Source organism: Homalodisca vitripennis, chromosome 4 (genome assembly GCF_021130785.1).
Source record: "Homalodisca vitripennis isolate AUS2020 chromosome 4, UT_GWSS_2.1, whole genome shotgun sequence".
Classification (NCBI taxonomy): Eukaryota; Metazoa; Arthropoda; class Insecta; order Hemiptera; family Cicadellidae; genus Homalodisca; species Homalodisca vitripennis.
In genome coordinates, this window is record NC_060210.1 from 15,126,226 (window position 1) to 15,141,704 (window position 15,479).

Below are 15,479 nucleotides of genomic sequence, written 5' to 3' on the forward strand. Positions count from 1 at the left end.
GAAGTAAGGCTAAACATACGGGAAAATGTAACAAAATTTATCAATAGATGGAAGCACTGTGTGGCCAAATTTACTTGTGTGTCTTTGTTTTCCTTAATTCTCAACCAATTTTAATTTTTAAAAACACATTTGTAAACTAAAAAATTATAAAATTTGATACATAGACTCAGAAAATTATTTTATTACTAGAACAAAAATTAATTTAAAGAATTTATGGTTAAAATTAATAATGAAAATTTGCAATTAGTAATTTTGTGGACAATAAATTCTCATCAATTTAAAAAATTTACTTCTATAATTGGTTGAACAGTTCGATCGGAATCCCTCTTTTTCTGTAATTTCTTAACAAAAACCACCACAACACTACTGCACAACGAGGTTGAATGGCAGTATTCCTGGCAAAAACCTTACAAACTATACTAAGAGTGATATTGTGTGCAGTTACCCACTAAAGCACGGCGCCCACTGCGACCGGCCCGGCCTAGTCGCAGTGGGCGGGTGTTCATTTGATTGTGTATATTTCGACTTCACAAAAAGGCCAGTCCATAGCTGGTATCCGTAGCTGTTATCCCAGCTGGGATGAGCCGGTCGCAGTGGGTGCCATGCCTAAGAAGATACCATGGCACAAAAATTTAATACAACATATGAATTTATCTAAGGCCGCACATCTCTTTAAAACAACTATGAGAAGAATAGTGTTTCATTTAACACGTTCACGATGACATATACTCCATCGCGTACACATGATCTTTCACAACTGCCATTGTGTACCTGATCGTTGTTAAGCTTTTTTTTATTCCATTTTTCTGCTTTGTTGGTTTGTTTAATTTGATCCCGAGCTTAAATAAATACTTCAGACTATTATGTACCCTGTCAGGCGCATGTTTGCTTAATTTTTAAGCTAAATGAATTTTTTGGAATCCCCCTTGGGGTACACAGAAAAATTGGAAACAAATGTAATGTAATATTGTTTTTGTGCACAATTGCTAAGTCTACATACTTTACTTACTAGTTATACTTAAGACACTTGACGTAAAAAACTGATTATGGTTGTTTGCCAAAAGTCCGGAAAAAAAGCTGTCGTCGTGGACGTGTTAACTCTTTTAGACAATAAATTTAAATGTAACTTTGCTGATTATTGCATGTATAACATCCATAGGCTATTATGGAATGGCATTTTGATATATTTGCTTCATTTTGATCTTGGTCTATGGTGGATCAGTTTGGAACCACTCAGGCATTTTTAGCCTTAATAGGAAATCACCAGTTTCTCTGTGGGAAACAGCTATCAGAAAACAAACACATGTTTTCGATGTACAGGCGTACTAATTTAGGAGGATTCACTCCTGGCTGGTTTATACCTTCCAGTTGAACCTATAATGGACACAGCAAAAACCGATGTCACTTAAATTTGAGTAAACTTATGGATGTCCAGGAGCGGCAAATCACTAGCCACAAATGTCAAGATTCTGGAATAAAATGGTTGATCAATAAGTTTAGTCTACTGCAGAGGATGTCTGTTGGGCCAAGTGATAAGGCAGTAAGTTGCTGACCTAAATATGAGAAACTGCACAACTAACAACATTAGGCCTGTAAATTTAAGGTTTAACTCTCTCCCGGTTGACACACTCTTTCGAACCGGATTAAATCGCCCACTCTGTCCAGGAGAACATTATTCGCATTTTTCTAATTTAAAAAACTTTGAACAAAACTGTCACAATGTTCCTTGTCATTGTTAAATTCCCTATAGTATAGAGGTATTAATAACATTGTTATCCTTACAAAGTTTACATTAAATGGAATAATAATTTGCATTTTCAAATGTAAATGAATGTTTACGTCCTCTACATACAAACATTAAGATTATACACTCAATTTGTTTTTATACGAGTACCATAAAACTTAAACTTACATTTACTCTTATTATGAAATCTCTATCCTTTTTCCTGTTGGTACTAAAAACAAAACACAATTGGTTTTGAAGAAACAAACACCACTTTTCTCATAGGCAGCAACAAAAGTAAAAATCAATTTAGTGAACATGGATAAAATTAGTGTGAATACATTATTTCATGTCCAGTTAGGAACTTATGATGGCAGTACAAAACAAAGAGCAATGATAAAAACAGATTTGGGCAATTTGAGACCATCGGTTAGGAGAGGACTGGAAAAGTCGGGTGGATTAAAATTAAAAAATCACCCCTACGAATCATAAAATAAAAGACTGTATTTGATATAAACAAAATTACATATCATACAAAACCATAATAATGTGGAACACTTACAAAACAACACTCTTTTAACACAATATATTGCTATACAATCCTAATCAACTAGCCTGCCTTGTATGCCTAAAGTATCACAGAAAAAAACGTGGAGTGTATATACAAATGCTTCGTCACTATATGTATATATATACAAACAGGCACCTATAGTGTACTCATGGAATAGTAAACAACTACAACAATCTAGTCTATCATCAAGTTTTATGCATTATGGCATTGTTTGATCAAATAATACAATTTTAATTTTTTAACTTATGGCGTATAAAATCTGGAAAAATTCTGAGTATTAAAAAACCAAGCTGTATAAAAAAGTGAAAAAATAAATTTGTCTATACAATCAACAAAGACGTGATTGATAACACTGAAAAGGGTCTATTTCTTAAACAACATTCAACTTGTTTTACTAGTTCAATATATGATTTAATGGAGTACTATGGCTAGAAGAATGCAACTATCGGAAAGCATACGTTTCAAAACTGGTATACACTTTTAATTCTTATAAAATGGAAATCATACATCCATTCTCTGCTATTCAGTCTCAATATAAAAGAATTACAAAATGTTACAACAAAACAAAATAGTTTAAGAAAATTTTTCAAGCAAAACAGTCTAGAACGTTTTATGCTCAAATGAGAGCAGGAATATTCACTACTTTCAATTAGCCACTATTCATAGTAAATCACAATTACAATTTAAGTTTCAGTAACACTTAAAGAGTGATCTAACTAATTCAATTCAATTGAATAATTGGAAAATAATATGGTAAACACAATTATTTTACAGAAAATCAGATACTAAGCAAAATATAAACAAAACGTGGATAACAAACATGAACATGAATATATTAAACGATCATAGAATAATAAATCCAGAGAAAACACAACGTAATCTGTCTATAAAATATTAATAAACAAATTTCATTAGCACTACAATATCTGAAGCAGACAAAGTCTTATAGCTCTAGGAAAATAATACCTTAAAATGTGTTAAACTTCCAAAAATAACGTAAACATGTTACTCTTTGAATCTGTATCGAATAAACAAACTTGGCAATGAAATAGTTTAAAATCAGTTTTGGGCACATCCGGAAAAGGCAAGATATGAGTGAAAGTTTGAATCAAGTCAAACCCATTCTTGTCAATATTCCAGAAAAACATCAGACAACAACACTAAGAATAGTATGTATAAACATGTCTAGGTTTATCATTAAATTTGAAACACATTTTACATTCAGATTTACAAAAATAAGTTAAAACATTTTGTTTCAAGTTTAGAAAATAGTATAAAATTAAAACTATCGAAAACGTGTGGATGGAAAAAACTTTGCTACAACAGCCTCCAAGCAGATGGTTCCAATTAATTTTACTAGTGAACATAATTAATAACCTTCCGGAATAGTTTCTGCACTACAACGATAAACGATCATCATCACTTGACTGCTGATATAATAATTTTAATTTGGGGTTGCTTACATTTATGCGATTTAACAGTAAATAAACGAATAAATAAATAAAACAGATTTGTTAAATAAAAATCATAGAGATCAAAACAAAAATGCGATAACAATAAATAAAAAGGAAAAACAATATAAAACACATTAAATTTATTTTAATAATTTTTTTACCTATATTATACTCCTATACAGAGTGCTTTGGCTTACAACAAACTATATACCTTCGAGGTACAGAAAAACAAACATAACAAGAAAGTAATACAATTTAATTTTGAATAAGAAAAATAAACAGTTTCCTCCAACTTCTTAATTTTAAAATATTTTAAGAAAGAACATTAATGCAACTATCTATTAACTACTTAGCGAGTTCAAAAATACGATTTTCAAACCATTTAGAAATACAATATCGTACAAGAGTTTATGCATGTAAAAAGTTGTATTTTTAAGGTAATATCCTGAGATATGGTGAGCCTCAAGAGTTTCTGTAAAAAAACTATCCAATTATAGCACTAATAGAGCAAGTTCTTGTAGTGAGTGATCTTGAGGAACTGTCAACCACAAGTGTCTGGATGTTACCACGGTAGCAACCACAAGTGCCTGGATGTTGCCACGGTAGCAACCACAAGTGTCTGGATGTTGCCACGGTAGCAACCACAAGTGTCTGGATGTTGCCACGGTAGCAACCACAAGTGTCTGGATGTTACCACGGTAGCAACCACAAGTGTCTGGATGTTGCCATGGTAGCAACCACAATTGCCTGGATGTTGCCACAGTAGCAACCACAAGTGCCTGGATGTTGCCTCAGTGTTTAAAGTGGTGCCATAAATAAATGCATCGCTTCTGAACGGTCCAGTTTCAACTCAATTCATCATGTGTACCACGTAGGCATATTTTAAACTTTCTGGTCAGCTGAGTATACAACACCAGCATTTGGCATCGATGAGAAAGTAGGTTTTAGTTTAATTTATACAGCAGGAACACCCACAGCCTAACATATCATGCCTTTTATCCACTACATTTTTGAACTGAGAAGCAGTTAAAAATACCCAATTTAAAAATCACCTTGTCTGTTGATATGTTTAGAAAAACAAAATTACAATAAATTATTCATATGATATACCAAGTTTTTAGCATTCTTAAAAACTATTTCTCCGAGGCTATTTATTTAAATTAAATTTTATGTCGTTACTTAACACATTCTTTTATCTAATGCACAATTTACAATTGTTTTTGAACCCTAATTAAGGTCACCACATCCCGTGTATCAATTTTTTTCATATATTTTTATATAAACCAATTTTTTTGTTTGTTTTTTTTTGTATATCAAATGGATTTGAATTAGAAAATACCCTAAATTAACGTTTTCAAATATAAGGAACATAATCGTTTGCGGTTAATCAGCAATTACTTTAAGTAAAAGTTGTACTTTTAAGTGTTTATTTAAATTGTAAAATTAATAACAATTTTACAATCTCCGTGAATTCGGTTTTCCAATTTGTATAGTTTAATTTCTATAAAACAGTTTTTCCTTTACTTACGCAATTAACAGTTTAATATTCATCTCCAGCTCTGTGATACACGCACCACGAGAAACACTTTTGCATATATGTACACCAATGACGGACGAGTTCAGGAGAAATATGAAGTTTCATTGATAATTCACACAAGCTGGAGATAGCAGTAGAAATCGGTCGCAAACTCTTCCTGACAACACTATTTACCGAAGCTATTTTATCAGTTGGAAAATGTGACAGAAACCTTAGTGGGGTGAACTTAGAATTGGAAATTTATAAGCATTTCAAATTGCAAACACTATTGGATCCTAAGACATTCCGGTAGTAATCAGATATAAATTGTAACAGATCTTTAGTACATAATTAAGGAATTAAATTGCTTTAGAAGCACCAATTATGAGTGTGAGTGAAAAGTTGAAGGTCAAAGTCACACTTTGGACCATAGTATTTCTTCTACTATTGTGACTAATATTGAAAATAAATTATGAAAGATAAAACTACGATTAATTAAAATCTCTAGTTCCATTTCCCTAATACTTCCAAAGTTTACTATATGAAATTGTATGTGGAAATAATAGCTTACAAAACATTGCTTTTCAAACGTCCATGAAATGCAGACAAGCTTCAATGAATCTTAGACGACAAAATTAAAAAATATGAAATTGGGCTTAAACAACATTATGATAATAGTAAGTACCTTAAGAGCTCTACTGGCAGCCATCTTGATTTTTCTCAAAAAAAAAGATAAGTGGTAAACCTGTAACCATTCTACCTAGAAACCATCTATATTTGGTCAGAAAGTTTTACAAGATATTTCCCATTTTCAAGATATGGATTAAATGCATTGTTTTTTTATAACGATTTAATCACTCCTGGTCACTAAATATGAAATATTTTATAAAAAAACCCAAAGAGGTTTTGGCTGCATATTAGTTGCAAGTTGAAAACGAGATCTTGCTAAACTGTGTGGCCAAATATAAGAGAATGAATGATTCTAGGTTAAACATTATTCTTATAGAGAATCTCACCGTTGATTCAGTATATCCGGGTGTAAATTTGATGGCATATAGTTAGAAAAATTATTTAAGAACATTCCTTGATATGTATTTTTGTTGTGTTAGGCTTTCCCTTCATCCTAAATGTATATGACTTTCTTGACAGCCCTCAAAGTCCCGAGGAATATTTAAACCTGTTATATTTTCTAATCCTATTTAAATTACAAATTTATTGCTCATTGAATTTAGACTTTTCAATAAGAAAAACTGATTTTTGAAACTTTTACGGTATAAACACGGGTTTCCTGTTGAAATCCATCACATGCATTTTTTTAATGAGGACTTTATTTGAATTTGAAAAGCATTATTATGAATAAGTGAGAGATTCGGAATACAATATCTGTGTAATAATTCTTTCTTCCAAGTAACTACATAAATTAAAAAACTAAGAAATTCTTTTTTTTTGCAAATACTGAAATTATTAATCAGACAAGCTTTAATTATTGAATTTATCGATATGTTGATTTTTATGAAATTCTCTTTTCCGTTTTACGTTCCAAATTAATTCCTGAATTTTGTGTGCTGTGTCAAATTCCTCGTTGCAAAAGTGATCAGATACAAATCCTCTTTATCTACAACAATTACTTTCAAAATGTTTCTTTAAATATTCTGCTACTTGAAAGATACACAAATTTAAGTTGATATACGTGAAGAGTTGCAATGATCTCGCACGATCTAAAAACGCGGCGACAAAATGGCACCAAATTAATCAACATGAACAGAGGCACGCCCCAGTCACACGAGGTCCCCCAGCTCCGTCTCCAGTGAGTCGCAGTCCGCCAGTGCTTCCCGCTCGCCGGCGGACTGGTAGCAGCTGGAGTGGTTGTCGATGCTGTCGAAGTACTCCGTGTCACTGCCCGAGTGACGCCACACACGCGACGGCAGCGACCTGTCCAGCTCCTGGCTACTGACCTCTGACGCTCGGGGCTCATCTGTGTTGAGAGAGTCGGGGTACTCCGAGACTGGTCTGGCCTGCAAACAACAGCAACATTAGTACGTTACCGTCGAGGAAGTGGTTTCAATTAAAATATTACTTTCATTTAAGTCAGAGTAACGGTAGATTTCTTATGTGGCTGTCATCTAAAAATCAAACGAAAGATGCATAATCATTACTTTAGGAAGGTTAACCTGTACATCACTGATTAATATATGACGACTCATTAATGACTGGTATGTCAATATAAAATTGGGATTTTGTATAGAGGTATAATTTATTAGAAACTAAGACCAAGATAATTATTTGATGTAACATACAACACCTACGCAAGGTATAATTATACTAATCCTTTGTAGTGTGTATATCTACAAACAAAAATATCGTAACAAATAATAAACATGAGTATAATGATATTATTAAGCACTCATTTGAAACATTAACAGCAACAGCAACTAGAGTGATACTCTTTTTTCTGCTTCTCCGTAATTAGCATGATTTTGTGCTAGCAAAATAACGCAGAAAGTTAATGATCACTGGAACTGTGTTGGTGGTTGTGGTCAAACAGATGCATCCTGTATGCAATCATCCCAAAGATCCTCCTCATCCAGTCTTATTCAAACACTTTTATTTCAGAATTTTATGTTTATCCAATTTTGGCGATCTGATTGTGTACAGAACATGAAGACTGTAAAGTTGTCCTTAAATGACAAAGATATCAATAAAATGTCTATTAACACGTAAAACAATGACCTGAGTTCAATAGGTAATTCTTTATGCTTAGCGTGATAAAACATCCAGAAAAAGCTGAGCCAAAAATCTTCACGTATTTGATAATAGTATTGCATCCTCACTAGGCTAACTAATAATAGTGACTATTACTGTAGAAAATTATTCAAATATAGTACTGGTTATGATATTATATATGGAACTGCGAATGCCTTTTTAACAACTGCAGTGCATCTCTTCCTCCATGTTCATGAACCAGTCGTCTCCAAGCCTTCATGTTGTCAATTATTTTTTTCCTATACATTTTTTGGGAACTACATTCATTTCCTTTTTTATGTTTCTCCATAATCTTAAACAGGGTTGCTACAGGAGTCCAATAATGAAATTCCCTGACTTTTCCCTGATTTCCAGACCAAATTTTTCATTTTCCCTGACTTTTTCGACGCAATCCCCAGGGTTTTTTGGCAATTAATGGTGGAAAAAAGCGGTGTTGAGGCTAACAGGGTGGCAAATATAGAAAAAGCAAAAAATAAGGTGAACACAGTTTAATACGTACAAAAAGATTGACTTAAATGATCTTTTACAACACAGAAGTAAAATATGCACCGCGTCGTCTGCAGGCTTGGACTCGGCACGGCGGCAGTAAGTTTATTTGTGTAAAAAATTTTATATTTTTCCCTGACCAACGTGAAAATTCCCTGACTTGAGACCGGATTCCCTGACTTTTCCCTGATTTCCAGTCCTGTTTTTTTTCCCTGACTTCCCTGATTTCCCTGACCTGTAGCATCCCTGATATATTATTATGGACTTCTCAATCCTTTCAAACACCGGTCATTCTCTAACTTAGGTTTTAGCCGCTTCACTCCTACGCCAGTGGCCAAGTGTAGCGGGTACAACAGTTATCACAAGATAACTGGATCAAGCAATGTCGAGCGTGGCTGCTGCTTGGATGGGTGACCGCTGAGCAATCCTGTCCTTGCAAGCAGTCTGCCCGGCCGTTGGGGGTGGTTCGGAAGTCACCTTTAAGCCGTTGGTCCCCAGGTTAAATGTTAGAGAGGGCTTCTTAGCCTTAACTTCGCCTGGTAAAATAAAACGTCTTTACTATTTCACTAGTAAATCCTCGTTTCCTTTTATACTCCAATTAGTTGTCTAAAAAATTGTGCTTATCTCACTCGTTCATTGATTTCCTTATCAATCCTATCATTCTATTATGTGTACATTTGAAAGTCCTTTATCCTTTTTATCTTTTCCTTCTCCAGGAAACAGCTCTTCTCTTGAATCTCTTTCAGCCTAAATCCTTCTTTCTTTTCCCTTTATAGTAAGTGATACCACCATCTCATTTGCATTAAACATCATTACATATTGCCCAATCTCACATAACCAAGCATCCATCTATTCCTGTACTTTATCTCCGTCCAGATCCATTTGTCTTCCACAAATACCATCATATTCATTTACATATTTTTCTATTTCATGAAGCACAGCTAAGAGGACATTATTCTAATCTAGTATGGTGGCTGACCTAGTATCATGATCTTGGGAGTCGGACAGATTGTCGAATACGGAGCAAGAAGAAGAATGATTGTAAGGGGAGGAGCAACGCTATAGTTTAGGCGGCAATGTAATCACCTTAACATTTGGGCCATCATCCTTACGTTCCGTTTAGAAGGTTATTCGAAATATTTAAATATGGAATAAAAAATATATTTCTATGGGTGTAGGAGCCACATACTGTTAGCGTCCCACGTCCTAACCCCTGGGCGGGACCGTTGAACAGCTGTGTATTGAGGCGGTAGTAGTAAGATTATGAAGGCGTTCATTTTACCGCAATAACAAATACTATTGAAAAATATTGATAATACATTTTAACACAAATATATGTGTTAAATATTTATTTTTCAATAAACGGCACAAAGAGCTGTTAACTATTATTACTGCAAATAAAATTTAAATAATTTCAAATGTCATGGTTTTTTATTTGTATCCCTCGTACACTAAGCGTTAAGCGATTGCATTGTAAAATGTACAGCCTGTATGTAGAATTTTACAGTAAACACTGAAAGCAGCAGACTGAGTGTGTTGTTTGCGTGGCGTATAATTCGCGAAGTAGCGCCTTCAACTCCCAGGTAGACCAAGGCTCAGGGGTCAGGACTTGAGACGCTAACAATACTAAGGAGATAATTAACTTTTAAATCAAACTAGTAGGAACACGTTTAGGCTTCATTGGGGAAAGACATACCAGTCAGGCAATCAAAGTATATTTAATATAATTTATTTAAGACCCATAACATGATAAGTAGCTCTTGGTAACAATTATATATCATCATTATTTATCCATTAAAGGTGGCAGGAGAATTGTGTTTGTTCAGGAATGTTGGGGCTCCACAGGATAACAGAATTAACCACATGTACACATTATTATAAACATAATCCTGTATAACAACACTATTTTAGCCTGTAGTCCAGGCTAAAAATAAATAGGTGTTGGGCTGCGAAATTCCAACACTTATAACCACACCACTAGTGAATCTTTTTTTCTAAATTGGCAAACTTCTTATCTTGTGAATTTCGAGTTGAAATTAAGTAATAAATTTTACTCCATAGGAACAACTATATGTAGGTGTCATATTATTTGATCAACTAGGATTGATTTATGTGAACCTGGATGTTACAACACTTTCATACTCTGAATGAACACAGTGATATAAAATTCTGGACGTGTAAGCTTTATAACCAAAAATTACTATTACCACACTAAATTAACATTGTTTTAGCCCTTTTAGTGCTAACATCTAAGAAGAAACACTGAAAAGATTAAGAAAAATTTAAGGTCTAAATATGAACTAGTAAAATAGTTCAGGTGAATTATTGTAGACAATTCACCAACAATATTACATACGATTCGAAAGATGTAGTTGACACTTTCAACGACAGTAAATATTCAGCAACATCTGACTTGCAGACGACAGGTCACATAGTGTTAGTCCAGATTAAGTTACCATGCCCATGCAACAACAGCAAAGTCAAGATAGTCGGAGGTAACTTGCCCAAAGCCAGCCCAGCATTTATCATGCTCCAAATCCCTCTTGTAACATGACCAAGTCAATGAAACACAACCAGAGTACATAAGCATGAGATTCACCAGCATGGATACAGTGATCACTATTTACACTGGAAAGTACGAGGGGTATTAGAAAAATAAGGTTCCCTATGCCGCGAGACAGAATGCGATATGTTGGGAGAAATCTGGCAACACTGTCTTACTCATCAGCTGTCCCTCGCTCTATCCATCCCACTCACGCCTCGCTACGTCCAACAGTGCCGGCCTAGCTGCCTTCGAAGATGGAGCTCCCTATCGTTGTTACCGCCAGATGCGCAATTCGTGCTGTGATACATTTTTTAATGCAAAACAGATTTCACCTATTGAAATTCATCGTCAGTTAATCAAAGTTTATGGGGAAAACTGCATATCTGTTCAAAACGTTCGGAAATGGTGTAGAGAATTCAGTGAAGGCCGCATGGAAATTCACGATGAAAACCAAAGTGGACGGCCTTCAGTTTCAGATGGAGTTGTTGAAAAAGTTGAGACAATATTGCATGAAGATCGGCTATCCCCCCTACAGCCCAGACCTAGCCCCAAGTGATTATCACTTATTCCCAAAATTAAAGGAACACTTGAGTGGCCAACGCTTAAGTACCGATGATGAAGTCAAGGAAGAGGTTACTTGATTCCTCAAAGGAATGACGGCAGAATTCTACAACATGGGAATAGAAAAGTTGGAGCATCGTCTACAAAAGTGTTTGGACAGAAAAGGTGATTATGTGGAAAAATAGCTTAACTTTTAAGTTTTAAATTGATGTATAACACTAAGTAGAAATATAGAGCTGTCTATTTTAAAAAATCATGAGAACCTTATTTTTCTAATTAATTGTAAATCCCCTTGTAAATTGAACAAAAACAGTCTTCAGTAAAATCTTGTTAAACTTAAAAAATTTACTTTATAAAAATTTGTTACATTTTACGAAAAATTTAAAATATTTACTTAGAAATCTTTTTTGTATGAATTGTGTTTGTCATACATCTAACTCCTGAACTGGCAAATATCATTATATGGGGTAATAAAAAAAAAAATGTAAGTATTTATGAAGGAGGAGGAGCTCTTCTTATTGAAAATATCAATTTTCTATTATTTTGTAGAAGAAAACTCACAATTCTCCAATAATTTCTAAATTTTAACACAAGGCCTTTCGACATCGAAGATGCCATCATCAGGTGTGAATCAACAATTTAAAACAAATATCAGCTGAGTAAAACTTAATACAAAAAATTATGGTTGCCTGTAAAGTCGGTTTTACGGGCGAAGATTTTACGTGACGTCTTTTTCTCGGTAGAATATTTATTGATATGAATATTATTAAATTGCACAATAGGAACAAGGAATTGAATGAAAATAAGAATTGCACAAATTTTAACTATAGAAATATATTTTGTTTACTAAAACATTGTACATAATTTGAAATTAATTAAAATTTGTTATTGTAAATGGTAAAGTTGAATAAAACATTTACTAAAATTGGAATTTGAAATTCTTGCTAAACACAGTTAAATTCTAACTCTGCGCGTGGTGATTGGTCGGTTTAGTTCGTTTGTTTGGTCGCACTGTTATGACAGGTTAGAGGTTATAATTTGTTATTTTAAATGTTTGACTAGCAATACGCGCTGTTTCTTCTCAATCGACTGAATTACGATTGATTGCAGAGTGATTTAAACTAATAATTTACTTAACACTCTCAACATTTGTCAATAGTATGACATAACCTATAAACTCAGTTTCTCAACTTTTGTGTCAATCTAACAATTAATCAATCAATCATAGTTTTACGATAATGAAATATCAGTGTACAATTATTTACCTTTATTGTTGTAGTTGTTGTAAATGACGAATCTAAGCACTCCACATTTTCACGAATAAACATAGTTATCTGCTTTATCCCGTGCGGCGGACCCACAGTTATCTGCTTTATCCCGTGCAGCGGACCCACAGTTATCTGCTTTATCCCGTGCGGCGGACCCACTGGACGGGCATCGTAACGTTACCGGGCGTTACACTTTTTCATGAGTGACTCCGAGCCGCAACCTAATTTAAGACGTTGTCACGTCAAAATTAATTTTTGTCTGTGTTTCAAAATTAGTGTAAATGGACTTACAAACGATCTAGCTAAAAAATGAGCAGGATTTTGTTAAATTATTAGAACTTTTTCTTTTTTATATAGATACAATTAATGATTTTCAAGTTCAGCTAATGTGTGTTACATCAATTCAATGTATGTAAAATTATTTACTCTGTTCCTTGGAACAGTACTAATACAGATTAAGTATAATACTCTCAGTCAACTACATTATTTATATGAGAATTACTCGAGTATTAGATGTTTTGTTCTTTTGTGCATGTTAATTTATATAGAGCTAGGAGAAACAGGATAGAAACACCCTTATATCTATGTAACTGCTTTGACCAGTAAAACTAAACTCAGCATGTCTTAATATTATATGAAAAGGCACTCGTTCATGACTTTTGTGACTTTGTGGAATTTTTCAAAATGGGGTGTTTGCAGGATAGTAACATTTCTTATGGAAAGCTCCACCTAGCGATGCCTAATTTTAAAGGATCTGGTGAAATAATATGAATGGTGAAAACTAGAGGTTTACATGAAAACTCTGTCATTCCATAAGAAAATACAATTTTTTAATAAAATATCCTAATATGTCAAATATTCACCATTTTCATATGGAATAAGCTAGAGAAGCATAAGCACCCCCCCTCCTACTTTGTTTTACTTACTTTATATTGCCTTGTATTATAATTATTATAGTTATTAAATTATAAATTCTCTCAATAAGTATTTAAGTAGCTTTGTCTAATGATGTTGTAAGTGTTCATATTATAAATTGTAGTCGTTTGGAAGAGTAGTATTTATTGTATCTTTGATTGTGTGTATTATAGATTTAAGTATAATTACTTTATTTTTGTTTTTATAATTTAGTTGCCATTTGAACTGTGATATTTTTAAATTGCAGTAAAGCCTCCAATCAGGCTTAGCCTTGGAAGATTAAATATTTCTCATGATATACTTCTTAAATGTATGTATGTATGTAAGGTGTTGTTTGAGAAATAAATTTCTTTCTCTTCTTTCTTTCTTTCACTTAACAAGGCTTTCCATCATAAATAATGTAGTTAACCGTCAAATACCCCATTTGAAATAGTGGACGACAAAAACACCAAAAGTACACTTTTTTATCCTATTAAAATGTGCTGTATTTAATTTTAGTGGTTAAGGGGGTTTGAAAGATAAAAGGGGGTTCCATACTTTTGCCTAATCGCACATAAACTTGTCACTCAAGATATGTTATCACAAGCACCTGAAAAAACATCAAGTTCAAATTATTAAAGGAACAAATCAAACAAAATATTATTCATTTTGAGGTTTTCGAAAAACATTCAAATCAGTTCTTTGTTTGAAGTTTATTTTTGACGATGGAAGGATTGTGAAGGAAACAGGATTTTTCCGGATATTTGCCATCATTCAGTGAAACAAAAAAAAATCAGCAACACTACGTTTCTATATAGTATATGAAATCAGTCATATACTACAATTTATAACAGCTTTATAACAAGTTTGAAAATTGATTAAATAGTTATTTGTACAGGAGTTATTCCGAAGGTTTTGAGATACTGGCAGATACTGCAAATTTCAATAATCTTGGCAGATACTGCACATTTCAATAATCTTATCATTCTTATCTGATTGTCAGAGCCCAATCAGTATCTGACAGCAACTTCATCAGTGTACTTGTAAAATCTGTTTGGAAAGATCAATTTTGTGAAGTCGTGAAATTTTTAAGAGCATTTTTGGGCTATGGTTTTAAAGTAGGTTTGTCTCAAGAGAAGTGCTCTCAAAATTGCCTTTGGTTTAGAAGCACCATCACACTGTTTTTAGATGGGATTCAGAATTTAAAGAGTTTGTAATTCGTTTTATGACAAAGAATGTTCCGCATTTCGGTTTCATCTAAGAAAATGTTCAGAGGGTGCACACTATGATCCAAGAGAACTGACACTCCATGTATTTAATGATTAAAGCTTCCCTAAGGATTGGATCCACAACTGTGCAAATAATATTGCATTGCTTTTTAAAAATCAAAAAACTTTTTATTGAAACAACAGATGAGCAAACAGCTGACTATATGAAAATCAGCCAGCAGATCCTCAAACTGGTTAATAATGGTGGTCATCGGATAATTGATACAATTTTCACTGGTAATGAGACGCACAGACTATTTTGTGATGTTCCAACTTGAGGAGTCGTGTATGGTTGTATGAAGACGAGCCATGCCTCACAATGGTCTAGAAACAACAACCGGTGAAGGCTATTAATGGATGGAGGAACGAAGAGCTGCCACAAATTGGTACACTGAACTACAATTGCTAGAGTTTTGCAGAATTTGAACAT

At 33.6% G+C, this 15,479-nt stretch overlaps 1 protein-coding gene across 1 annotated transcript in view; it reads right to left on the bottom strand.

Moving 5' to 3' along the window:
* Window positions 1-2,203: 2,203 nt before the first annotated feature.
* LOC124358974 overlaps window positions 2,204-15,479 on the bottom strand; it is a 53,250-nt gene continuing 39,974 nt past the window's right edge. Inside the window, 1 exon segment of the mRNA XM_046811264.1 lies at window positions 2,204-7,279. Coding sequence (XP_046667220.1) covers window positions 7,043-7,279 — 237 coding nt within the window. The 3' untranslated portion in view covers window positions 2,204-7,042.